General features: G+C 37.9%; 1 protein-coding gene across 2 annotated transcripts in view; it reads right to left on the bottom strand.

Moving 5' to 3' along the window:
• Positions 1-5309: 5309 nt before the first annotated feature.
• Positions 5310-27756, bottom strand: part of Cyyr1 (cysteine and tyrosine rich 1) — a 68202-nt gene continuing 45755 nt past the window's right edge. Inside the window, exons 3-4 of one of the 2 annotated variants that reach the window (XM_048346364.1) lie at positions 13949-14057; positions 5310-9639 (exon numbers count right to left, since the gene is read on the bottom strand). In XM_048346364.1, the coding sequence (XP_048202321.1) occupies positions 9364-9639; positions 13949-14057 (385 nt within the window). In that variant the 3' untranslated portion in view covers positions 5310-9363. Of the gene's footprint in view, positions 9640-13899; positions 14058-27756 lie in introns of both variants that reach the window. The other variant, XM_048346365.1, reaches the window with a different exon arrangement.

Here is a 27756-nt window from a genome sequence, read left to right as displayed (position 1 = left end):
TGGAAAGTGAAACATGCATAAAGAGGACTTTCAGTGACAGACAACATAGAGAACCATGGGAACTTCATAGTGGTTTCTAATGGTCAAATTCAAGCTGGCCTATGAGATGGTCCAATGATTGTCTGAGAGGACAGGTGCTGCTGCTGAGATAGAAGAGTCTTCCTGTCTGTATCTTGTTCATAGTAATATAAGGATTGGAGCGGAAGGTGGCTAAACTCTATGATGAGCCTCCAGATTGCCATGAAAGAGATTTTGCAAGTAGAAATCTATTTCTTGACAACCTTTAGTTTATCCTTACCTCTTTATATGCATTTTTTTGGACTAGTAAGTGAAATATTTATAGATTCTCTCTGAGCAAAATAAAGATAGTGATGGGAACTAAGAGAAAAAGTTGGGAAGATATCAAGTACAAATTGAATGTAAAGTGCCTTAGACAGTTCACACACACACACACACACACACACACACACACATCTTTTTATTATTTAAGGCAACACACTTCTGGGACCGATTTTATCGAGAATCTAGGTTTTTGTTTTTTACTGGGGTGTTGCTGCTTTTTTCAATTCAGATAAATATAGTAATATTCATTCTAATCATAATAACAAAGGCCTAAAAGCAACTTGCCATTTTTTCCCAATGTCCAGTAACTTTTATTTGCTTTTGTTTCTTTTCAAAGCTATTCTCCAATAGCTTTCATTCAAGATACCGTGACAAAAATGCTAGTGTAAGAACTATGCTACCTGATGTGTACTTCTTTATTTATACTCTGGGCCTTGTGCTTGCTATGCTGACATCCTACTACTTAAGCCATATCTCCAACCCTATTTTTCACCGGTGATTTTTGAGAAAGGTCTAGCTTCCTATCCCTGTGCAAGCTGTTCACCTAACATTAGGCTTCCTTTCACTGTTGGTATAGCAAGGAGCATAAACACTCTGGCTTCCCACCTGGAGATCATATCACACACATAGTGTCAGATGACAGGTGAATTCTATACCTAGCCATGGGTTAAGAATGGGCCTTGCAAACTTTGCTTCTCAGGCTGGCCCTGAACTGTGGTCCTCATGTTTTCAACCCCCTAACTACTTATGATTACAGGTATGTCACCAGCACGTGCCTGGTCTCTTATTTTTGCATGTAAAAATGTTTTTAGTGAATGCTTTGTACCTTATTTGTGAAGGCTAAATTACCTTAGAATACATTCGGTGGAAATGTGACTTATGAAACAATTCTTATGTAAGAAACGACTCAGTTTTCATTTGAAGAACTATAAAGTGCCCATCCCAAATTAACGTGTTGTTTAATTCCCACTGAGTGAGTCAGTGAGGAAGAGCACACTCACTCACAAGAACCAACGTGTATTAATGCTGTGTGAACATCACAATCCACCAGTACCATGGTAACGCCCATCATCACTTACAAACTACACAATTCCATCTTTTATCCTGCTCCTTGGATTATTGTCCATAGTCATTCACTACAGATTCATTCTCTGTAAATCCTAACATTTTTTTTTATGTCAAGTGAATTAAGATGTTCAACTTGTATTTCGTGATCCAGAATTCAGATCTCTAAAAGACAGTTCTTGCTGTCAAAGAGCTTGGAGATGTAAGGGGAGATAGTGCAGCCAGTCTGGCTATGCAAGATAGCCAACAGGTGCATAAAGGGACAGTGGGGAGAAAGTTATAGTTGCAGAAAGGACTGAAATGTGTTCCTCAGACTATGAGCCAATTGTTGGCAAGATGAGGAGGTTTCTGTAGAGTTTCTGGCAGGTATTTTAACCCCAGCTGATCAAATGAGGGTATAATGTTCTGTGTTCAGGTGGTGATGGTGAGGGTCTAGACAAAAGAGGTTCTCAAAGAATTTACACTTAGAAATCAAGAGCTGAACTGTAAGTATTGAATTCTTTGGATCTTCTTTTGAGTCACTTTCTAATCACAGGGATGACACAGATGTTGTGTGATAATCAAGACACTGACAATAAGCTATAGTGAGGGAATCAGATCATTTGTTGTCTTTGAATTTCTGTCAGAAAAAAATCCACTTTTCAGGCCATGGAAATGGGGCTAGATCTCAATCATTTATCATCCATGGCCTAGTATGACTCAGAAAACAGTGTCCCTGCTTCCTCCTCTCACTCAGAAATGGCAGGAAACAGTCTCTCTCTCTCTCTCTCTCTCTCTCTCTCTCTCTCTCTCTCTCTCTCTCTTCCTCTCTCTCAAAGTAATTTGTGCCTGAGTGAAAGGATGGGAAGCAGAGCAGAAGGAGAGGTCAGAGACTGTGAATGATTTCTAAACTAGTTATTCCTGCTGTGTTCTGAGAAGGCAAACCTTCCTGACAGAGTTTTCTGCAGTTCTGCAATACTGCCTTGGATTTATTGTCTTTCCAGTTTTGGCAAAGGTATTCAAGATTTGGTGAGGTAGCAACTTGATCCATTGAGCACTCATCTGGAAAGTTGTCTTGGAGTTCTTTTCTTGATGGCAATGAAATATCTTGGAACAAAGTTGAAACAAAGGTTAGGACTGGGACTCTTTTGGAACTTGTGCATAGAGGCCTGGGGTCTGTGATGTCCTTCCTTTTTTGCCAAGTGCAAAGTGCTGCTCATAAATAAAATCTGTGGGAACCCAGCCCCTGTGTGTTGCTTGCCAGTGTTCCTTAGCAATACAGACTTATCTACTTCACATGGCCTTTGAATGTGTCCAACTCGTCTCTATTCTTGTCAGCTCAATAAAAGCAGTCTGATTCATAGCTAGGGCCCCAGCCTTGGGATTTCTTCAGCTGTTGGGTTGATTTCTTCTTGTTAGAGAGGGGCTGTTATTTTTCTCTAAGTAATGACCCTAGGAGAATGTGATTGTTAAAACATATCCTTGCTGAGGTATGCTGACTGCTAAGATGGTTCCCCCTGAATCTTCCAATTCTTGGTTTCTGGACCCTTGACTAGCCCTTTGCTTTGGCTTTAGTGGTACCAGGGCTTGCATTTACTCAGCTAGTGCTTTGCAAATTGTTCCATCACTCCAGCCCTTTTTATTTCTAGTTATTTTTCAGACAAAGTCTTGTGTTGTTGTCTGGGGTTAGCCTTGGACCTTGATCTTCCCACCTCTGCCTCCTTTCCACTGGGATTGCTAGTATATACCACTGTTCTCTGAGATCAGCCCTCAATAGCTTTTGCTTGGGCTGGTCTTGAACCATGACTTTCTTATTTTTCTCTGCCTTCCAGTTGGAAATGTGACCAAGAATTTCCAGTCTCCTCTCTTGTTTTGTGTAGATTGATCCTAGTACCCAGATTCTAATCAAAAGATACAGTTAAGAGTGACACGATAACAGTAAAAGTGACAGGATATTCCTTTTAAGATTAAATTTAAAAAGTCTGTGACTCCCATCTTGCAAGTGTTCTGTGTTTTCACATCACTCTGTCGGTCTCTGGCTCTGCTTGCTTGTATGCTCTGGAGAAGCACGTTGGCATATTGTCACTTCCCTAGGGAGAGGCCCATATGGCAAGAAACTGAAGGTGGTCTCTGGCCAATAGCCAGCAAGAAAATGAATTTCTTAGTCCAGACACCTTCAAGGAACTGAGTCCTGACAACAAGAATGTGCGAGGGGGAGGAGAGCTGGGGAGCAGCTTTCCTCAAATTACACATTGAGATGACTGCTTCCTGAAGGTGAACCCAGCTAAGTTATGCCTCTAGAGAATCCGAGATCATAAATATTTTTTCAAGCCACTAAGATTTGAAGTGTTTTGGTATACAATCATAGATAATTATTTCACACAGTAATAAATATAGGAAGACTGGGGAGTGAAGGACAAAGGTTGGAAAGGGAATGTGAATGCATATTTGTGTCTGAGTTACTAACCTAAATAAGATCTTTATGACAAATGTGCTACATGAACTATTCCTCTCATGTTCTGGAAGAATGGAATTTTATAGAAATGTGGTTATCTGGCTCAGAAGAGCTTCTAAGATGACTGAAGCAAGCTGGGTCCTTTCTTGGACATAGATAGGGCATAAGAAGTGGCAATTGGGTTGGAGAGGATGGAAACTCTAGTTTTCTTATCATTTTCCACCCTACACAGAGGACCTGTACCACACAAGCACTGGACTCACACAGCTCAACCTGACTTCTTGCCTGGGCCTGTAATAAATATGACCATTCCCAACAGTTCTGAACTGAGAAACTGACAATCCTCAGAAGGCTTTGTGGTGATTACCAAAGTGGGACTTTAGTACATGGGTATTAGGTTAAGAAAGTTAGTTAAAATGACAGCAGTCATAACTCCATTATTTGCTAAGCTCAACATCTCATCTGATGGGAGTCTGATCTTACCCATGAGTTGGCAAAGTAGGTTCGGTTAGATGAGGGCAGGGTGGTAGTTGAGTAGATATGTGGTGGGCACAGGGTTATGAAGAACAGTTGGGTACATTCAGCACTGCCTCTCAGGAAGCTGGGGTCATCTGGTTGCTCCTGTGATGGCTACTAGAGCAGAGAAGGGAACTGTGGAATTAAGGGAACTCTTGAGAACAGGCCAATGTATCTGTCTATTTCAACCACTCGGTCCAAAGTTGAACTTGTATCACTATCCTTTAGCTTCTTCAATAGCTTCCTAAGCCCAGCTGTGGTGAGGTGAGATGGGCCTCTTGATGCTCATGGCTTCTCCTGGAGCCTGAGGTGTACAGCTACAGCAGTGGCTTCCTCACAGCTAACCGGCAAAGCCCATAGATTTTCTGGGTGGTGGTAACTGCAGTGATTTCTATTAGTTAATGGATTTTTTTTTATAGAGCAAAGCTTTCTGATCTGGCAGTCACCAGCCACACCAGGCTATGCATCATTTGAAATAGGGTTAGTGAGACAGAAGAACTTAAATGCTCACTTAATTTCAATTATGTGAAACTTAAATGATCAGCTCTAAGCAGCGTTGGATAACACTATTCTAGAAGCAATTTTCATTACAGTGATTTTTTTGTTGAATTTTCAGCTCATATTTACAGGACGTTTTCCATGTGTTAGACCCCACATTTAGAATTTTTGCATCTACCCATCCAATTGTCACAGAATCTGGTGATACCCATTACATTGTTTCCATTTTCCAGAGTGGAAAGTTAAGTCTTAGAGAAACTTCGGTACCCTCCCACAAATAATGCAGACAGGAAACAGGATTCAAAGTAAAGATCATGAGTTCAGAAAGGTGTTCCCTACCTGTGTTTCCTGTATAGCGCAAAGAGCTAAACCAAGTAGACTGAGGGTAGAAAAAAAAATGGATGCAAGACAATTAAGATGTAACCCTTCTTCCAATGGTTTATTTCATTTTGTTGCTTATTGTTAGTATTTTGGCCACAACAAATATGTTAGTTTTAAAATAATCATAATTCAAGCATTCATCTATATTATTTCACCTCTCCCACAAGACATCACTTAAACAAAAAACACAGAAGTTCAAAAGTCCATTCTGTTCACAATTGTGTAAGTGTGACACTAAATAGTAGCAATAGCAATAGTATATGGGGGAAAAATAGTATATGGGATTGTGGTATGCCTACTGGGAGACCATAAACAACTAAGAGAAATGGTAGGGACCAAAATGGCTCCTCTGTGTGAGTAAGATTTAAGAACACAATACTCACTGATGGTGAAGATATCGATAATTCAGACATTTCTCTACATTTTTCTTACATAACATGTGGTGCTTTGCCAACCAATAGCTTCAAAATCACAGTGACCTGGGTGCTTTGAATGTCATAGCTGAAGTGTGATTGAATCTGATCACATAAGCTGACTGTGAACACTGTGCCGAACACTTTGTCTAAGTCGGGAGGATTCACTCATTAGAATAGGCTGAAAGTCTTCAATGCTCTTTATCTGCCTAAGTAAGAAAGTTATTGGTGCCTGAAAATTGGGCAAGTCATTCAAAACAAGTTTTAGCCTTTGGATCTCAGTGTAGAGAAAAACTATGATAAGTCAGATCATTGTATTTCTAGTGTAGGCATTTGACAGTAAAGGAAACCACTTCAATTAATTAGCTTTCTTCCTCTGAGTAAAGAAGAAATTATCAAAGTTTTACAAAAAGAGGAATAAAAATCTGTCTCAGTTACATTTGAATAGAATTCCAGAGAAGGGAATCCAAATTATATTTTCCCTTATCATTTCATAAGTTTCCTATATTACATCTTCAAGTTCTGAGATTTCACTACCCAGCATAAAATCCATGGGAATAATTGGCTGTTCATCTTTTGCTGTAAAGTGAAGTATTTTTTGCCCCTGGATCATGGTACTATTTTCCTCCACAGCTGGAATAATCTTTGTCATAATCCACTGAGTAAATCCAGAGGAGGTATAAGAAGCAGATGTTAGCATTGTAAAATCTTGCCTTACAGTGGCTGTGGAGTTCCTTTGACCCTATTTTTAATTCTCAATTTCAACAAATAAGATTCAACTGTTATTTTTAGTTTTATAGATATAAAATTCACATTTACTTAAAATGTAAGCAGAACTGTCCAGCATTGGATTAAGATACTCTTCCAGATCATTTCTTTACCAGATATTCAGACACTATTTTGAAGTTTTGGTAACTGGGAACTTCACAAAACAACTTATTCAATAAGGAAACTCCAGTTGCTTTTTTTTCCTTCAAATACAGATATAGCTGGGATATACCTCTGATTTCATTTACAGACTACCACCATTTAAAAAGCAAATATTGCAATAAATTGACTCTCACAAATTTTGATTTTCCATCCAGTGCCCATTAAAGTCATGTTTATATTACACTCTGGTCTATTAAGCTTGAAACAGCATTATGTCTATAAAACTTTGTACATGCCTTAATTACAAAAACAGTTTATTGCTAAAATATGCTAATGACCAGTGGGTCATAAACTTTTTTTGTTACCGGAGGGTATTCATTCAGTGTTGATGGCTGATGGCAGCTCAGTGATCCGGGCTGATGGTTTCTGAAAGTTGAGGAGGTCATGGTAATATCTTAAAATAAGTCAGCCATGAAGTATGATGCATAGGTTGACCCTGCTGCTCACGAGAGCTCTCTCTGTAGCCTGGGAGGTTGTTGTAGCTATTTTCAGACACAGTAGAATGAACATCTTTCAAAATTGTGGTCAACCCTTTCCAGGCTTGATGCTGCTTTATTATTTCTTTGTTCTGTAATATTCTAAACCTTTGGGGGTCATTTCCACAATGTTCACAGAATCATGATGAGGAATGGACTTCACCTCTGGAAACGACTTTGCTCATTCCTAAGAAATAACTCTTTATCACCTTAATTTTTGATGAGTCGGCAGAATATTTTCAAGCTCCGCTTCTAATTCTAGTTCTTTTGCCATTTCTAATCCAACTGCAGGTACGTCCTCCATTGAAGTCTTAAACCATACAGGAGGGCTGGGATCAGTATATCCTACATGGTCACACAGAAACACTGGAACCAATGTGGTCCAAATCCCTGTTAATTCAACACTTTGACCTCCTCTCATAAATCAGGAGTGATCTTAACAGCATCTAGAGTTTAGAATATTTTTCGAGAAGTTTTCTGTTTACTTTTTCTAGATCTATCAGAGGAATCAATTTCTATGGCAACAGGCCCCATGAAATATGTTTCTTGAATAATAAGACTTGAGGGTAAAAGTCATTCTTCATGTGCGGGCCCCAGCCTAGATTCTGGGTCAGCATCCAGGAAACAGCCTTCATGCTCTTGGCATCGCCCATGACACTCTGGGTGATCGGTTGCATTAACACTAATAGTTTGAAAGGAATTGTTTTTTCTGAGTTACAGGTCTAAAGAATAGGCTCAAAATATTCAACAAACCATGTTACAAGGCTTTGCTGTCTAGAGCGTATAAGCAGAGTAGATTTACAACTATTTTTGAGGACATCAGGAGTTCTGAATGGTAAATAACACCGAGCATTGGCTTTAGTGGAAAGTCAGCAGATGTATTTATTTCCTAACCAGACAGTCAGCCTGAAGCTTTGAAGCCAGGAAGACTTCTCTCTAGCTATGAAAGTCCTAGCTGCCATGGTCTTCTCATAAAGCCCTGTTTTATCTACATTGAATATCTGTTCACCTTTGGTGGTATTACCTAGATCTGGAGAACTTGCTGAAGCTTTGCCCTCAGACAGAGAGGGTTATTTTCTTAAAGCTCACAATCCAGCCTCTGCTGACTTCTCTTCAGTGTCCTCAACTACTCATTTTATTGAGGTGGTATTAGCGCTTCCTCTGGAGTACGTTTTGGCTTACAGGAATGTGTCTGGTTTAAGCTTCTATCCAGATTAAAGCTTTCTTTTTGGAGGCAATGAGACTAAGTCTCTCTTTTTTTTTTTTTCATTTGGGCATTCACTGGAGAGTCTTTTGTTCCATTTTCTTTAAGAACTATCCTTTTATGTTCACAACCTGGATTATTGATGACAAAGGCGGTATACATTTTAGTCTACCTCAGTTTCTGGCAAGTCATTTTCGATGAGATTAACCACATCTAGTGTTTGACTTAAAGGAGAAATTGTGATTCTTCCTTTCTCTTGAACACTTAGAATCCACTATAGGGTTATTAAGTGGGCAAATGTCTATATTGTTGTATGTCAGGGAATAAGGAGACCCAAGGAGAAGGGAGGGGGATAGGAGAGAGCTTGTCAGTGGAGCTACCAGAATACGCAGAATGCACAAATCTGTCAATCTATTAAACTTATTATCTTCTATGGATGTGGTTCATGGCAACCCAAATCAAATACAAAAGTAACCTTACAAAAAATCAGCAGATCACCGTAACAGATATAAGAACAATGTGCACACTGGAAATATCATATTTGTAAACTATGAAACAAAGACGTGAAGTTAGCATGTGCTATTGCCAAAATGGCACTGATGGACTTGCTCCTCAAAGGATTGCCACAAACACTAAGTTTGTAAAAAAAATAATATGTGATATCTGAAAAGTGCAATTATGCAAAGTGCAATAAATGAGGTATGACTATACCAAAACCCCAATTCCCCATTAACCTCCACCCAGTGCCCGTAAAGCAGTGCCAGGCACACAGCAGACTATGAGGTATTCAGGATATACTTCTTGGTGAATGAAATAATGAAAAATTCTACATTTGACTTTTAAAGCTACAGAGAATAAAGCTGCTTCCTTTTACGGGACAGGCAATGCTCATGGCCCACTTCTGTCTTCTCTTTTCCAGGATCAATACTGAAATGTCCTTCAGCTCTTCCTTAAACAACAGGCTAATCAGCTGTTCTGTCAATTTCATTATTCTTCCCTGAATGTACTTAAGGAGATCAATAGATCTCTCAACATGTAATTCCATAGAGCTGGATAGAGCGCTGCACACGGTGTCAGCTCTGAGCAGGGTGGAAACGCAGCATTTTATAATATGGGCATTCCATCTGAGTTGTGATCTGACCCCCCCGAAGTATTCCTCAGGGCAATCATTTTCTGCATTTTTCTGAGGTGAGGCATTTTGTTCCAGGCAAGACCACTGATTAACACTAACACTGTCCAAGGGGGATTATTTTCTTGAATTTCCAGGATACGGAGGGGGTGGAGAATATTGTACTGAAGCCTGTGGTGTTGGGGAGTATGGAGGAGGCAAGTCCACATGGTATTCCATCTCATGGTCATAAGTGTAGGGGGGTGGAGCCCCTAAAAAAAAGAGAAGGAGAAAATAGTAGCCATTTGATAAATATCTGCACACCTGCTACATTTACGCCATGAATCTAACTAAACACTTTAGAAGAATGCATAGTGTTTCTCTGCAAAAATATCATTTTTGATGAAGGAGGAGGTATCAAGTTTGACAAGAAATGTACTCAATGCCTTACGTATGCAACTGTAACCCCTCAGCACATCACCTTGACAATAAAATTAAATTTTAAAAAAAATATTATTTTTTTCCAGGCCTAGGACATGTGTACATGAAAGGACAAGTGCTCTGAATTGTGGTGTTGGTGACTTAGAGGGTTCCAAGTTGCTGACTTTGGGAAAGTAACTAGGACCTATGAAGCCAAATGAGAAGATAGAGAAGAAGCTGAAGGCTAATAAGTTGGCCTGAAAGTGTAGAGTCAGGAGAGGTTCTTTGTTTAAGCAAAAGGTGCATGGAAAGGAGATGGGAATGAGGTGAGATTAGCTGCCATGGTCAGCTTTGAAAAATCATACACCAAGTATGTCTTGTGGAATGATGAGAATCTTTTTTTGAATGTCAGATTTAAGCTCTTAGCTTCCATACTGAACATTTAATTCTTGAAGTTATCTTAACCTTACAGTAACACACTCACAGAGGTATGATATCCATTTATAACTTGGGAACATTATTCATTTTGACCTCTGGTTGAAACATTATTTGGTCTCTCCATGTGTTGTTACCTACTTTTTCCATCTTATAACAGTCAACAATCTTGTAGACACTTTGTGACTTGCAAATATTAGTCTCATCAGCCATCCTTTCCCTTCTTCATGATTTAACCCAAATTTTCTAAGAATATTAAATTGATCATTTTTCTCAACTCTTCAACTCCTTTCTAGTGTATCCTTTAGCATTCTAACATTTTTCCACTAGCAAATCTCCCATCCCCTTTCTGTCTGTCTGTCTTTTTGTCTGTCTGTCATATTTCTCTCTTCAAAGGACTTAAAAACATCCTTCACATCTCAGTTTTCTTGATGGTATTGAAACCTTTTATCTTCTTTTTGTTGGTCACACTGGCTGTTTTCCTCATAATTGTAATTGGAAAGGACACCTGTTAATTCTAACCAATACCACAGGATGAGAAGGTTTATTTTGAAAGGTCACTGCCTCACAAGGGCTGGAAAGGGAAGCACAATGGCATTCAGTCCTCTGCAGAGCACAGCAATCATCTTCTCTGCGGGCTCCCACTGAGCACTTCCAACTTCCACCTCATGAGAAGATAGCCTAAGCTATGTTCTCCTTACTGTAGCTTTAGACTGTGGAACTACGGAATACAGTGAGTTGGGTTCTTATCTCAATTTTCACAAGGCTAATTAATTAGTGCCAGTAAAAGTCTTCGTATTTTCACAGATGGAGGGTTTTCAAAAACAGTCACTAGTATTATGTATCATTTCCTGATCCTTTAAGTGAAAGCTTAATTACTGACTTTGAGCAGGAAATGAGAAGTAATTGAGGACATTATCTTTTCCTAGACTTAGTTTTGTAAATTTCATTTTTGCAGCAAAATTGTTTCCAGCCTAAGGCTCCTAGTGTTTATTGCAGTATTCAATTTCTAGAACTGTGAATTTACTGCAAAGGCATTGCATTGTGTGTTCTCTTCATATGAAAAATGACACTATGAAGTCTGAAAAAATATGTTTCTAGACATGAGAAAGCAAACTCAAACATCAGAAAACATATGACCTTGCATTAGAGATAGAATATATTCTCTCTCTCCCTGTATATAAATTTCTATCTATTGTTTTCCTTATAGCTTCATCTGAATATCTTTATACCAACTACAACAATATACTTGGCACATTAAAACTCAAGTACTGGTTTTTTTTTGTTTGTTTTTTTTTGGTGAGTACTGATTTTTGAACTTAGGGCTTTTGACTTATTAAGAAAAGGCTCTCTCATTTAAGCCATGGCTATAGCCCTTTTCATTCTAACTTATTTTATTATTTTTTTGCCAGTCTAGGGGCTTGAACTCAGGGCCTGAGCACTGTCCCTGGCTTCTTTTTGCTCAAGGCTATCACTCTGCCACTTGAGCCACAGGGCCACTTCTGGCCTTTTCTATATATGTGGTGCTGAGGAATCGAACCCAGGGCTTCATGTATACGAGGAAAGCACTTTACCACTAGGCCATATTCCCAGCCAATCAGTCATCCTAGATGTTGAGCTTCCTGTTTACATTTCCACCACCTTGCCAACAATAGCAATTACATGGTCATGGGATAATGGTGATGTTGATTTTTTCCAACTTCTATTCAATAAACAGTGTATCATCTGCAAAACTCTCTATTTCTGCATGAATTCACACTCTTGTCTAAATGCTTTCTTACTTGGTTTTCTGAACATAACTTCCTTTCTCTATTTAAGATCCTACAACATTTTTTCTTAGGCTAGTCCTGATCTCTGCTTCCAAAGTAGCTAAGATTGCAGGCATGATTCATTTAATCTGGCTGATTTAAGACAAAACGCTTGAATTACTTTGTTTGCATAGTGTATAGAAGGCTTGGATTACTAGGTGAAATCTATGATCAACCTCCTAGGCATTGAAAGTCAAGTCTTAACATGAGTTGTACACTGCATTCACCAGGAAAGTTTGCCAAGAACCTATGCCAGGTCTTACCTGCTCAGAACAGAGATGAATGAAAAGCACCAAGATCTCTAATATGGAGTGAATATTCTAGTAGGAGATGGGCAGTCAACAGCTAACATCATGGTGCAGTAATATTCAAATATATGGGCTCTTATGAGATTATAAGCACTCTGAAAATAAATGAGTATCATAAGGATAACTAGGGTAAGGGAACGATTACAGACTTAAAACAGAGATTAAAGCAGGCTTCATTCATTCACTGTGATGCACCCAGACTGGCAAAGGGAATGAGGCCCAAGAAGCTAAGAGATGTAACTTCAGTAAAGGAGGTTGGAATTGAGAGTATGCCTCCCCCCCACCCCTGGAAATCACAGCTTCTGCTCCTCCTTGGGAGAAGTAGTCAGAGGCTGATTGTATTCTACAGTCACAGCTGAGAAATTTTCCTGAAGAAATTTCCCTTGAAGAAATGAGGGGAATCATTTAAGACTCCAGGATTTGGGGCCCAGTGATGAGAAGGCTGGAGATATCCTCAACAAATATGTGAAAGGTTACAGATGAGAAATTTGAGGAGATAGAAATATATCTGAAAACACATTAAAACGGGTATATTTCCTAGACACCAAGAGAACAAGTGTCCAATAGACACTGAGATGCATCTGAATGTCAGAAGATAGGCTTAGTATGGACATATGTAAATTTGGGAAGCATTAGAATATAAATAGGACTTCTGAGTGTGAGTCCAGATGATTCAAGTAGAGTAATGTGGTGTGTAAAAGGCATAGGCAGAGCTCTGATGGACTGCAACATGAAGACAGTGGAGGAGAAGACATGACCCAACAGGAACTGGAGAAAGTGCCACTCATGCGCAGCTGAAATCCAACTCCCAGGTTAAAGGGAATAGATTAGGGAATTTTTTATAGGACACACTGTATATAGAAGACACATCTCTCCATTTTTATAGAGACTGAGAGGACATGAACGTGGATGAGAAATTGTTTACTAAGCGTGTGTCAGATTTAAAATTCGCCCTTTTGTATGTTACATCAGACACACACAGGTTGACATAAAAAGCACTATTGACATCACGGATGCAAAATGTGGTAGTTCGCTTATGAAATCTTATGTGTTTGATATATTTACATAGAGAACTTCCAGCAAATGCTTGCATGTACTTGGCAAATTATTAATATGTTACTTCCATGTTTTGTCTAGCATTTTACTATTATGTAAAAGCATTATATTTTTGTTTAATGAGAACATATAAAAACTTTCTTCAATACTTTTTTCCAGCTATGTACATCTATTGCTTATTGAGACATCTAACATATTTTCTTTATAATTGCTTATCAGAGCTCACTGGTAGATAGAGACAGAGCGTGTGAATCAATTATTGTAATTTTGGCTCACTGGCGAGTCCGTGTGACAACCATTGAGATTAGGACTGTCCTCCAATACAAGATAGGTTGGATCTTTACTTTATTCAAAGTTACAGTTTCAATTTGCATTTTCTTAGAAAATTGCCCTAGAAAATTGGAGACTATGTCCCTGAGAGTACTGAATGTCTCCTCCTGTTTCTACGGAGTAGAGTATGACTAATGAGCTGAGTCAGTTTTTAGGAGTAGGCAGTGTGGCTCACCAGGACAGGAGGCGATGGCACTGATGTGAGCAGTTCTGAGGACGTCTACCCGAGTCCTCCTGTTGTTCTTCATGCACATGCAGATGCAGATGGCGATTCCTGCAATAACCCCCATGATGAACACGATTCCAAACACGATGCCCGCAATCGCAGTGCCCCTATAGGGAAAAAGAATAGATGGAGACATAGGGTAATAAGCATTTTTCAGTCTTTCAAAGATAGCTCCAAGTCTGTATGAAAAGTGTTTTATTATAAATGTTCTCAGGGATACAGGAGAAAAAAAATGATTTTTAAAAAGAATCACTTGAATCAGCTAAGCAAATGGTCATTTGTAGTTCAAAAGGTGAAAACAAAAAAGTTGTAATCACTTAGGAAATGTTTTTTTCCAACATAATTGACCAATCTTTCATTCAGATGACTGTTTCCAAAGCCTGTGTGTGTATTTGTACAATGAACAATCCTGCAGTTATGATAATAATTTAAAAAGCTACTAATAAAAACCCAAGAATAATAAAAAATTAAATTAGATAAATAAAAAGAAAAATCAAGACCCCATTTTGCTGCACACTAAGCAACACAGGTTTATCTATTTAACATAGAGTACATTTTTAAATAAAAACATGATACAGGACAAGATGCTCAATGTAGTTTAGCATTTTTGATTAAAACTCTTTATGTTGTATGTTTTTCCTTTTAAAACAAAGAAAACCAAATCAAACATCTTATTTTTTAACCCACAAAGAAATATTCTATTAAGTTCCAGACCAATGTCAACAAAACCTCATTTGTACTCATGTTAACGGTTTCCTCCAGAACACTTAAGCTCATGCAACAAAACTATAAATTGAAATTTTAAAAAGTCTGTGTATAAAAGCCTGAAAGCAGATTTGATATTATACTTGCTTGATTTCTAATTTAGATGTTATGTTCCTCAGTTATCTGATTTTATAAAAACATAATATTGGAAGTAATTCAACTGAAGTGGAGGAATGTTTTATTTTGGCTTTTAGTTTTAGAGACATGAGTTAAGTGTGCTTGGGTCGGTTGCCTTTGGGCCTGTGATAAGGCAGCACAGCACGGCAGGACTGAGAAACTGAGCTGCTCTCCTCATAGCAGACAAGAAACAAAACCAAAGGACAAGGAAGAGTCAGAGGAGTCAACATCCTCTTCAAGGACCTGCTCCCAAAGACTTGACCTTCCCCCACTAAGCTCTACCTCGTGAAGGTTCTACCACTTCCCAGTAGTGCCAGACTGGGGACTAAGCTTTCAACACATGGGCTTTTTGGGATGTACTAATCCCTACGGTAGCTGCTATGGATGGAGCGTTGAGACAGAATACACCATTTCACAGAAATATGCAGCTAATAGTCATTGTCTTCTGGAACCTGGTACTGCTGCACAGGAATGCCATGACATTCTAATCACCTGTCTCTCTGTGGAATCAGTTATTTCTTTTCTTTCTTCCTAAAGACCCTTGGCAATTTCTCCCCCTCTCTCCCCCAGGTATCCTGAAGTCTCATGTCCCTGAATTTTACAGAACCTCATTTTGCCAGATCCTTGGGTTCTTCATTTCTGGTCATGTGTGTTTTGTTTTCAAGACTACTACATAGATTGATAATTTTCTCTCCACCTTCTCTTCCTGAAAATCTATTTGAAAGTAAAATTCTAAACTTCCTTTATTGCTTCTCTAACCTTTTCTTTTGTCTCATTTTTTTTTGCACTACTTTCCTGGGAAATTCTTTGGCTTACTATTCCAAAGTTCTACTGAACTTGTACAATTCTTTCTCTCTCTCTCTCTCTCTCTCTCTCTCTCTCTCTCTCTGTCTCTCTTTCTTTCTCTGTCTCTGTCACACACACACACACACACACACACACACACACACACACACACACACTGATAATGGTGTTTGAACTCAGAGTCTCCACTTTGTTTTGTTAACCACTTAACCTACACTCCCAGTGGCTCCCCTCTCCACCCCTACCTTTTCTTTTGTCTGGGAACAACAGGTTTTCTACTTATGTCTTCCATGTAGCTGGAACTCCAGGCATTTCACCTCAGTCTGCTTATTTGCTGATAGTGGAGTCTAGCTAGCTTTCTAGCAGTCTGGCTTTGAACTATGACCCCTCTCAGTAGCTGGGTGGGTGGGCACGTACCTCGATCCCAGGTCAGCCATCTTATTTAAAATTTTCAACTTCTCTAACTTGCCCTCTACTGTACTCTCATCACTTAAAAAAAATAGCATTCTGTTTTAACCTGGGGAATATGGTCTCTTAAACTCTGAAAGTACTAGTGATATATTCTCTGAATGTATTCCATTCTGTTGGTTTCCTTTGCCTTGGCCAAGTTGTTTTATCATTGATTATTTCAATTTGTTCCATGTTTGTTGTTTTCTTAAAATATCTAGTAATCCTTGCATGACCTCTGCTGTGGTTTAGAGATGGTTTAAGTGTGTCCCCCAGATTTTCATTATTTCGAAGCTTGGTCACAAGTATGGCAAAATGAAGAGGTAGTCAGTGCGACCTTTTACAGGCAGAGCCCAATGAGAGGCTGCTAGCTAGATTCTTGGAAGTATGTCCTTGGAAGGGATTAGCATAGTTCTCTGAACTGTGGTGGCTTTCTTGATTACTGACTTGTCACATGACTTTCTCAAACATGTTCCTGTTCTGATGTGATCTTATTTGCTGTGATGAAGTGAGGTGGCTCTTATCAAAGGTGATGTTATGTTGTTTGGACTTTTAGATGCTAAAATCAATTTTTTAATAAGTTGCATAGACACTGGTGTTTTCTTATAGTAATGCAAAAATAAGACTGATAATGCACTTCTCAAATCCTCAAAAAAAGAATTCTATAAAGTGAAAGTACAGATAGCGGTGTTTGAATGTGTCTTTGTACTTCTCAGAAAATACCTCTCTCAGATTTTTTTTCTCACTCACTGAAAAAGGAAATACAATGTCATTGAGAATTGCAATAAATACTTTTATGGTATTTCTGTTGGCAATTTTTAGTTTGCTACTAAATTATGATGACAATGTGTGTAAGACATTTAGATGCACTGGTATTAGTAACTGAGGAGTTTAGTGGTTTAATAAAGAAATATTTTATAGAGAGATTTATCAAAGGAGATAATTTGAAGTTAGAAAAAGAAAAGTTATCTGAAAGCTTTGGTATTACAATTTTCAGGTCTAAATGAATTGGAAGGCTTAATTTATGTTGGAGATATAATCAATGACCTAATTATTTAGTCATAGACTTTCCAAAATATGTGTGCAGGAAACTGTTAAGAAATTAAATTGAGGCATATTTATATTCATTAGTTTTTAAAAAATAAAGCAAGGTAGAAAATTAGTCACATTTCATTTCCTCGTTAGCAGATCCAACAAAAATGTCAGATTTTAAGGTCAATAATAAGTTTCAACTAATATTTAAATCAAGTATTTCCTTCAAGTAATTTCCCAACCAGTTATATGATACAGTCCAAAAATGTGCAGAAATGAAAGATGAGAGAAATGATCATACACTATATTTAAGCAGACACAACCACTGTGTACACACTTCCACCTTCCAAACCTACAAGCTTCCCAGTTCTTTCTAGGTGTAGGACTGTCATTTGAAGTACCTTTCCTGAAACTTCCCATTGAGCTAATCACTTTAACTGGTTATGGCCATTACCTGATGTGGAAATTCTTTCTATTTTTCTGTATTCTATTATCACACTAAGTGTAAAAAAGAACACTGAACTACACAGATTTCTATTGAAAGTATGCAATTTTTTACATTAAATTTAATTCCTGAATGCATATAAGACTTAAGTGATTGTCTCTGACTATGAAAATTCAAAGCCAATCTGTTTTCCTTTCTACTGGCTTCAGGACTGAGTGTTTTGAATGACCAGACAGAAGAGCATCTGCTATTCATTGCTTAGAATTTAAAAATTGATTAAAGCTCCTGATAGACTGGGGTTGATACTGGAGGATGACGATCTTTCCCAATTAATTGCAGACACAGGCAACAGACCTTGATGGCATAAATGACTTAACCCAATATTTACCTATGTGGCCCTGTTGACTGCTTGGCCATATATGACAGGATGACCTGCCAACAAAACAACCATAATCCTCTTCCAGGACCCTGGAAAGTCACCATCCTCTTCCAAGACAAGCCCGTGATCAATCACTATCTATTGGAGAGATCTCCTTTCTCAGTGCTGCCAACCATTTGCCCAGGTCTGACATTTATGATCTGTATATGACTTTCATGAGCAGGCGGCTGACTAGTAGCTGCCGGGTCAAGTCTTGTTGGAGATTTTTCTCACAACCTCACAGATACAGTTGTGTCAGTTCACTGTGATTGATTACAGCTGTCATGTGTTGGTTTCTCCTAGGATTTAGTCTCATGAGCATTAAAGTCATTCACTAGCAACCCATTCTGCTCATTGTATCAACTGATAGTACATCTGAGAAAGAAAAGAACAAAATTAAACTCACTGAAAGCTCTTGAATAATGGCGGTAGTAGAGATGGGCAAAATGATAGTGAATGAGGGTGTATGTGTCCATGTGATTAGAAAACTGGATATGTATATGTGAGATCACAGGGTGAAATCATTCAACAGTTAGCATAGGCTACAATAAGAGAATGGCAGGAATGTAAAGCATGTTTTATGTAGCATGGACTGCCTAGTAGGAGGGGAAAGGGTGAACAGAAGGCATGGAGAAGAATGAATGTGATCAAAATATATCCTATAGATGTGGGAAAATAAAATAATTGTGTTTATTAAGAGTAGTTGGTAAAAGGCACAGGAGGGAGGAGGGAGAGGAATGGAGGGGTTATACTAATCAAGGTGCACCGTGTACACGAATAGACAAGTGAAAAGCAACCTTCTTGTACAACTAATTGATGATAGTAAAATTATATAAACAAGAACATTCTATTTTACTATGGACTACTGCTGCTACAGAGCTCCAACGAGTTCCTACATTTTATGTCTTATCATTATCTACCAGGAAACCACTACCAGGAAAACAGTAGTTCAAATCTTGTCTCATTCCAGTAGAAACAATCCCAGGAAAGGAATACAATTGGTCCAACTAGTGATAGAATCTTGATAAGTCAAGGCAGTCCTATTTAAGTATCTTTTGGGACAGTGAAATTTTGGGGAGGAGAGAATTTAAGAACATGGAAGTTAAATTTAATAGTAACTAAATTAAAACTCTGAAAGGATTATTATAGCTTTAAGATGTCCTCAGATGCCTAAAATTTTTGGATAACCCTACAATTTAAAATATAAGCAGTCCGGAGGCAGGCTATATTTCACCATGGAAAATGGAGTATTGGAATATTATATTTTTATGTGTTTAGGGACACTAGGATTTGAACTCAAAGTCTTATTCTTACTAGGGTGGTGCTCTACCACCTGGGGCACACCTCTAGCCATGCTTTTTGCTATTTGAGAGATGGATTTTAGTGAATTTTTCTGCCCAAGCTGGCCCGTAATGATTATCCTGTGGATCCCAGCTGCCCAAGTAGCTAGAATTACAATCAGATTTCTTATTACTCCCCCAAAAGAGAATTCTGCTAACAATTCCTTAACAATTTATAGGGGAATAAGAGGAAGGGTCAAACAGAATGGTGTCTGAGGGAGAGCAGGACCTAAGCTTTGTTCACTCTTGCTACTTAATGGTCTGATTTTAACCAATTGTGTTTTCAAAGGGTGAACATGTTTATAGAGCATATATACGTTTAAGTTCTGTGTTCAACAAACCTTTAGGATAATAAGCTAACTTTCAGGTTTACTTTGTTTAATCAGTGAACTCTTAATTATCCTCCAAAACTCATGTCCTTAAGCCTTGGCACAACATGTATTTAAAATAATAGCCTTTGTGTTAACTGTTAGATTATTTCATACAGTCTGATCTTTCCATCCAGGTCTTTTTGCAGCTAGAATCTAATTGGATTATTTGATGCTTGTGGTTTTTTCCAGATCCCAAGTATCACAACGAATTAGTCAAACTTCTACTTTAATAATACAGCTGCTGCAGGTCAGCAAAAGAAAGTAAAGTAGAGGTGGCATTTTAACCTAATGAACATGGAAAAGGAGATTACAAGTGAGTTACATTTCAGTGGGATGATTAATTACAATCCAGTAAGAATGGAACTCTAAAGATATTGACAAGTTGTAATTTAGACCATATTACTCACACAATTCTTCTCTAAAGTAACATCTCCAGTTCTAAGAAGGAAAACAAATATCTCTTTCCCATCATTGCCAATATAAAAACAATCTTGTCTGTTGAGCTATAATAATCATCACAGTAGTAATAAATATTTTATAGAAGTGATTAGAACCATTTGTTTGCGTATCGTTATATTATCTGGCCAATGTAATAAAATATTTTAATCATCTTTTCTTTATCATCCCCTTTCCCTTTTTTTCCATGCTTTTCTTTCTCTCTGAGATAGAGTCTTAAAATATAGCCCCAAACAGCCTCAAATTCATTAGGTAGCCTAAACGAACCTTGAACTCATGAGCCTCCTATCTCTGCTTTCCAAGTCTTGAAATTACAGGTATGTACCAACACCCCAGGCTTCGAAAAAAGTCTGAATTAATGACTTTTAGTTTGGGAAGATGCAGGTTTTTTTTTCTCAAAGAACTTGGCAAACAAAAGGACTCTATTTTGCTGGACTAGGCATATTGAAGAAACATATCATTTTGTGCAAGGTGCTTGGCTAATTCTAATCCTTAGAGAAAATTATATATAGGAATTTCCCATCCCAAGGAAGAGATCTATAACAAGCTCAGTACAGAAGATTTAGGATTGAGAGCTGGAGTGGAAAAGGCTTTGGCACTCTGTTCACATGGCTCTCTCTGTGTGGTTTACCACTTAATCCTACAGTCTCATTTTCTTCATCTGTACAGTGGAGATAATGGGTCCCAATTCTATCTTATGTTATCTCAATGAAAGGATTCCCACTGTCAGACTGAATGAAAATCTGACCAGTAATACCCACTTATCAGTCTCTCTGAAGGGTTGTAAAAATTAATGACAGTGTGCCAAGTGTACTAAAGATGAAGATCACAGTAAGAGAGAGGGACCTGATGAGTGTTATTAAAAGTGTCAAAGGATAAGTATATTTTAATGAATATGGAACAGAAACCCATACAGCAAAGGATCTTGGTTTGCTTGCCCTGGTCCCTCAGTGCCTCAGAATAGAAAGAAATGGATAATGTTGAAGTAGAACTACAAAAGCAGTCACAAAAATCTGCCCATTTGTGGTATTAATAGTGAACTATTTTTTTGTATCCTTAAAGTTTCAACCTTAATTTAAAAAATAAAGCATGGATTTATGCACTCAAATTCTAGTTTTAGAAATTTAGAATCACCTCTAGGAAAAGGCAAAGAGGTAAAGAGATGTTCAGGGGTAGAATTCAAGACAAAAGCAACAAGCAACCTCTGCTGCTACCAGTTCAAAATGTTCAGAGAGCAGAATGCACTTTCCATAGGGCACTTGATAGCAGTATTTGGATGGGTTATAAAGAAGATGAAATGAGGATATGAATGCTGCTTGTTTGTAGAAGTGGGTAAAATGTACAGCAAATTTGATGGGAAAAGTAACTGTATAGTTGCTTTAGTTGAACTATAGACCAATAAAGGTAAGAAGAGAATGTGAGATTATGAGTAAGCAGTATTAAAGAAAAAGTCATTGTGTCCTTCCTATACATTAATTACTTCAGGCTACTGGCTTGCCAGGAAATAGAGAATTTATTATGTTTGCCCTTGCAATTCTTTATGCTCTTCACACACACAAGGCAAAGAGAGGACGATGTCTGCTCCTTCTTTTACTAGGATTTTAATTCCTTCTATTCATAAACTGGAGTGGTGTCCTTATCTAAAAGATCTAGATATGTTTTATATTTTGTATGCACTGCTCTCTGTTGTAGCATACTAGTCAGATACAGATAATGTTAAAGAAGAGTTCTTTTAAGTTCCTGATTGTGTGAGTGTGTGAATACACACATGTGCTGGAACTCAGAGCATCATGCTCTCTTTGGCTTTCTTTTTTGCTATATTACTTGAGCCACACCCCCATTTCTAGCTTTTTGCTGCTTACTTGGAGATAAGAATGTTCCTCCTCCGATCTCAGCCACCTGAGTAGCGAAGACTATAGACACGAGCCATTGGCACTTGGCTGCTGCCAGCTCATTTCACCATATTAGGTGTTCTGCGTGAAATTTTTATCTTTATTCCCTTTTCCTTTCTGCTAATTTTGTTTAGATGTTTGTATTCTTCCCTACACATGGGTTCTGAATGCATTTTCTGTTGTCACAAGTACAAGTACGGAGATATTGAAAATAAAAGTGGATGCAACTTGTAGTGAGATAAGGTTACTCTTCCCTCCCCACCTCCCCAAGGTTCAATGTTAAAACTCCACTGGAATTCACTAAAATCAATCTCTAGAGCTAATCCCAATTTCAGTACTTTACCATTATTAAAAATATCTAGACAGGGTTGAGAATATGGCCTACTGGTAAAGTACTTGTCTTGTATACATGAAGCCCTGGGTTTGATTCCTCAGTACAACATGTATAGAAAAATCTGGAAGTGGCGCTGTGGCTCAAGTGGTAGAGTGCTAGCCTTGAGCAAAAAGAAGCCAGGGACAGTGCTCCAGCCCCGAGTTCAAGCCCCAAGACTGGCCAAAAAAACCCAAAAAAACTTAAATAAAAAATGTCCTGACATACTATTATAAAGACTGTGATGTGTAGGAATAGGACAAAAGTGATATCTTTACTTTATTGAAGAACTTTTTTGATGCCCCCACAGTTCTTATTCCGATTTTTAAAAAAGGCTCTGATGTCGGTATTTTTTGCTCAGTTATTTATCTATATCTATTCTCATCTTTTCTAGTCTAAAGGAATTTTGAACCAGTGAGTTGGATCAAGGACAGATGAGAAAAAGAATCAATGATAAAGAAAATAAAATTCAGTTGGAAGAATTCCACATCAAACCATTCAGAGTTTGACGCACTAGCCTTTTCTAATGGTGTTCAGGTAAGTCATTGTATCATGAGAAAATATAATAATAGAATAGCAAGAACAGTTATGTACTTGAGGGAAGATGTTTTCTATTTTAGGTGGCAGATGGATTCAGGATATATTTGCATTGTTGAAAGATAATTAAAAATCCTTAAAAAATTTATGCTCACAGGAGAACAATTCTGGAATCTAGAAAATAATATATGAAATAAAATACAGTTTAGGGGTGAAATAATAAAGCAAACATATTCACTTCTAGCTAAACTTTCAGAGTATATATTTTTTTGCTTTATTTTATTTTATTGCCAATCCTGGGCTTGGACTCAGGGCCTGAGCACTGTCCCTGGCTTGTTTTTGCTCAAAGTTAGCACTCTACCACTTGAGCCACAGCACCACTTCCGGCTTTTTCTGTTTATGTGGTACTGAGGAATAGAACCCAGGGCTTCATTCATGCAAGACAAGCACTCTACTGCTAAGCCATATTCCTAGCCCCCAGGGTATTTTTGTTTGTTTTGTTTTTGTACTTAGGTAAGAATTGGGAGTCTCTGGAATGTTAGACAAGTATAACTAGTACAACCACTTATACCACTCCTACAACCTTTTTATTTCCCTTTTCTTTTCTTTCTTTAGATAGGGATCTTACTAACATTTCTTAAGCTGACCTAGAAATTTTCATCTTTCTGCCTCTAGATCCTGAATAGCTGGGATTATAGGCATATACAACCATGCCTGATTAAACATTTATAGTTTTGATGCTATTAATTATGCTTTTCATATGGTGCCTCACAAAGCTATAATAAAATATTTAAAATAAATATATCCTTCAACAATTTTATCCCCAAGCTCTCAATAATCAATTAAAAGACCCAAGTTAAAAATGAAGATGGACTTCAAAATAAGAATGTGGAACCTGTCAAGAGATGAAGCATCCCAGAGAGCTAAAAATTAAACTTTGATAACCTAAATTTCCACCATGTCTTGTAGTCTGACCGTGCAGGGGCTGCTTAATCTCACTAAGCTTCAACATTTTTTTGTAAGAAATATATGTACATACTTAATGTACTTTGTAAGGTTATTATGAGAATTAAATGGGAGTGTGTAGGTAACCAGAGTGCCTAGGAAAGCTAATGTGCCTGATACACATTAGCTATTCCCATTATCATTATCATGATCATTATTATCAAGTTAAATGAAGTCACTGTGCCCATAAAAGTTGTGAATCAGGGTTCCGAGGGCAGCCACAGAGCCACAGGGGCTGATCACGAATGTCTGAGGAACACCACACAGAGACGATGTTTCTGGAGAAAGTAGGTTAATAATATGAAAAACAAACAAAAAAAATGGTTTGACTGCTTTTCATTGCTTAAATATGAGAGAAATGATTGATACAAAACCACACAAAAATATCTGATTTCTTTTGGGAATTTGCCCCACTTTTTAACTCTCTCCATTTTATCCTTTCTTGTGACATATTTTAAATGACAAAAGTAGGCAAATATTAAATTTATTGCTTGGTGATTTTTTATGATTTATTACATACCCACTGATACACCACTAGAGCAATGTATAAAAAGCACCAATAAAGTTGACAGAGTGAGGGGTGTGGTAAATGCAGTCCTAAAGCTCAGTCAGTGCATATCTTATAAAATTAAGAAAATGGAAGGAAGAGGTGGGGTTGCAAGAGATAGGAGAGAATGATTAAAAGAATGACATTGACCAACATACATTAGATACTTTCAAAATGCCATGTGAGGGCTGGGGATATGGCCTAGTGGCAAGAGAGCTAGCCTCGTATACATGAGGCCCTGGGTTTGATTCCCCAGCACCACATATACAGAAAACGGCCAGAAGTGGCACTGTGGCTCAAGTGGCAGAGTGCTAGCCTTGAGCAAAAGGAAGCCAGGGACAGTGCTCAGGCCCTGAGTCCAAGTCCCAGGACTGGCCAAAAAAAAAAAAAAAAAAAATGCCATGTGAAACTGTAGTTTCAGTTGTTGATGATCCTCTTGTGTCCCCTTCCTGTGGTTGTACCTGCACTAGCACTGTATCTTATCTGAGTACATTGAAAACTGTATATACTGGTTTAGAACGAGGAAAGTGAAATGGAATACCAAAATTGAGAGACAAAGGATAAAAAGACAACCGACTACAAAAGCAATACTTGCAAAACTGTTTGGTGTAAACCAACTAAACAACTCATGGAGGAGGTAACAAGCAGTACAAGAAATGTACCCAAGGCCTAACGTATGAAACTGTAACCTCTCTGTACATCATTTTGACAATAAATAAGAAAAAAAAGATACATTAGATTTATAAACTGCTCTGATGAAAGGAAACTCCTTTGTACAATTACTTAAAGATCATAAAATATGATGATAAAATATTGGTATTTGCAGGGAAGTGGTCAGAACTTGAACAAATAATGTTGAGCGAGACAAGCCTAGAACACAGAGGACAAAGCAGCATGGTCTCCTTGATAAATGACTGTTAGGGCGTGGGGGGGGCAGTAGAGACCAGGTCAGTGAAACAAAAATCTTCTTTTCAAAAGTTATTTCCACAGGTTTGGGTCAGTGACCTTACATTATGTATCTAAAACCAAACAACTACTAAACATAAAAAGGTCTAGAATAGACCTATCAGTGGATCACAATAGCTCAACAGCTATGTACATATGATCATATAAGAGAATAAGCAAAAACAACTCCAAGAGAAGGACACAGAAGAATTCTATTGTTGATGTTACATTTAAAGTTCTAGGTGAATTGCCTTTGGTGTATGCTACGTGGTTACTGTATATGATTTTGGTACACTAGGTATTGTATATATGCCTACCTGATCTAGGGAAGCGAAAGAAAAATGAGGGTGTAAGATATCAAAAGAAAGGTACTCACTGCCTTATTATATAACTGTACCCCTTTTGCATAACACTTGTCAACAAAATTTAATTAATAAAAAAACAAAAAAAGATAATAAAACTGGAAAATTGAAAATAATAAAACAACACCCAACTCTACAACCCCTTGGCACAATGTATAATTAATCCATTGCCCATTACCCAAGAAGTGAGGATCAGATTAGGCTTCAAAGTCTTTCTAATTTGGACAAAAGAAACTTGAGAATTAGGTCCTCATTCTTTCCCCTAGATAGACTAGAATCCTCATTCATTAATTTCAGTTTAGCTATATTCTAGATCACTGTGATTCCAGGCCAGAGTCATCCTATCAACCAACTTGCCCCTCAACATATCTTCTGTGACATTATTTGTCTTAACTATTACATAACTGAGGTTTTGCTGCATTTTTTTGATTCATAAGCTCTGTAGGTATAATTTGAAAATCATCATTGTGCTATATTCTGTGACTGAAGCACCTAGGGCCAAGGTTAGGAGACAGAGGAAATGGACTCCCAGAAGACATGAAGAAGGTTTTCTGGATCCACTTTGGGAGTTAAATCACAACTCAATGTGCAATGTGCTCAGTGTTCTCGGTAGAAGGACCCTGTCTGCACGTTCCCATGTCCAGGTCTTCCGTGCTCTTAATTCAATCTGGAAATCTTACTATTGAGTATTCAAGCGCTCAGTCTGTGAATCCTTCCCGGAACGAGTCCAAGGCTCAGAAGGTGCATCGTCTGTTGGTTTCTCAACCAACACAGGAAAATAACCACTTGCTAATATGACCCTGGCCCTCATTCCATCACTTGACCACTGTGTATTCTTTAAGCCAATGAAGCCATTAGTGACAAGAGGATCAAGGTTTATAGGTAGTTTCAAAGAAATTAGAATCATTTCAAAGATCATTCTTTACAGTATGATTTAAGCTTAGACATTTTATTTTTATTTTTTGCTTATACACTTTTCATTCCCTTCATGAACATATATAAAACAGTGAGACTACAACTTGGGAAAACAACCCAAATTGTAGGTATGAGAACCCTTTGGCCCATAGGTTGCTATGGCTTCCAGTTGAATATGTTCAGGGGTTCATTTTACTTTCAACTTAAAAAGCATGCCCAGTTCTTACACATGAAGCATATGTCTCACTTTTTTTACAGTACCAATCCTGTGAAAACAGATGAGTCAGCCACCAGTTATAAAAGCATATTATTGTAGCATTCAACCAAACACTCCTTATGCCGACTAGAGAGAGGTTTCAAGTTGATGAAGCAAGAGCAGCAATGTCCCATCTGAGAACATATGCTACCCTGTAATGAGAAAAAGAGCCAAATATAAATACTAAACAATGTTGTGTTGCTGAAATATAGTAGTTCCCAATGAAAATTAGGTGGCTTTCTATTTATCATTATACAACCACTGGCTTTAGAATAACTGTTCTATCACATAAAATCTACTTTACACAAACTTCAGAACTCAAATCTCCACGTAGACCAAGAAATCAAGAGCTGATTTTTCTTAACAGATCTGTCATAATCCATAAGAAAATGAGGTCAGACCATAGAGTAGAAATTATTTAATAACCATCGCTGCTTGTTAAAGAACTATGAAGATAAACCAATCATGGGCAATAAAATCCCCCAGACAAATAAAATCTCCTAAACAAATGACCTTTCCCCCTTAGTAAGAACAAACATTCTTATTAAGATACTGTTTATTTTCACTATCCAACACACTGCTAACATAAATGACTACACTTTCCCATGACGAACAGTATGATAACACAGTGGCCTTTTCTACTCACTGAGCTGGACAGGGTGGGTATTGAGACACAGCTATGACCTTCTCTTAGATATGTGGACAATAGACAATTTGGTGGCAAAATGGTACTTAGAGTTCACCATCAGTTGAAAACCTATTATCTCCCACAGTTTTAGTGG

The sequence above is a fragment of the Perognathus longimembris genome, chromosome 5, assembly GCF_023159225.1.
Source record: "Perognathus longimembris pacificus isolate PPM17 chromosome 5, ASM2315922v1, whole genome shotgun sequence".
In the NCBI taxonomy this organism is placed as follows: domain Eukaryota; kingdom Metazoa; phylum Chordata; class Mammalia; order Rodentia; family Heteromyidae; genus Perognathus; species Perognathus longimembris.
This window is presented reverse-complemented; position numbering and strand designations above follow the sequence as displayed.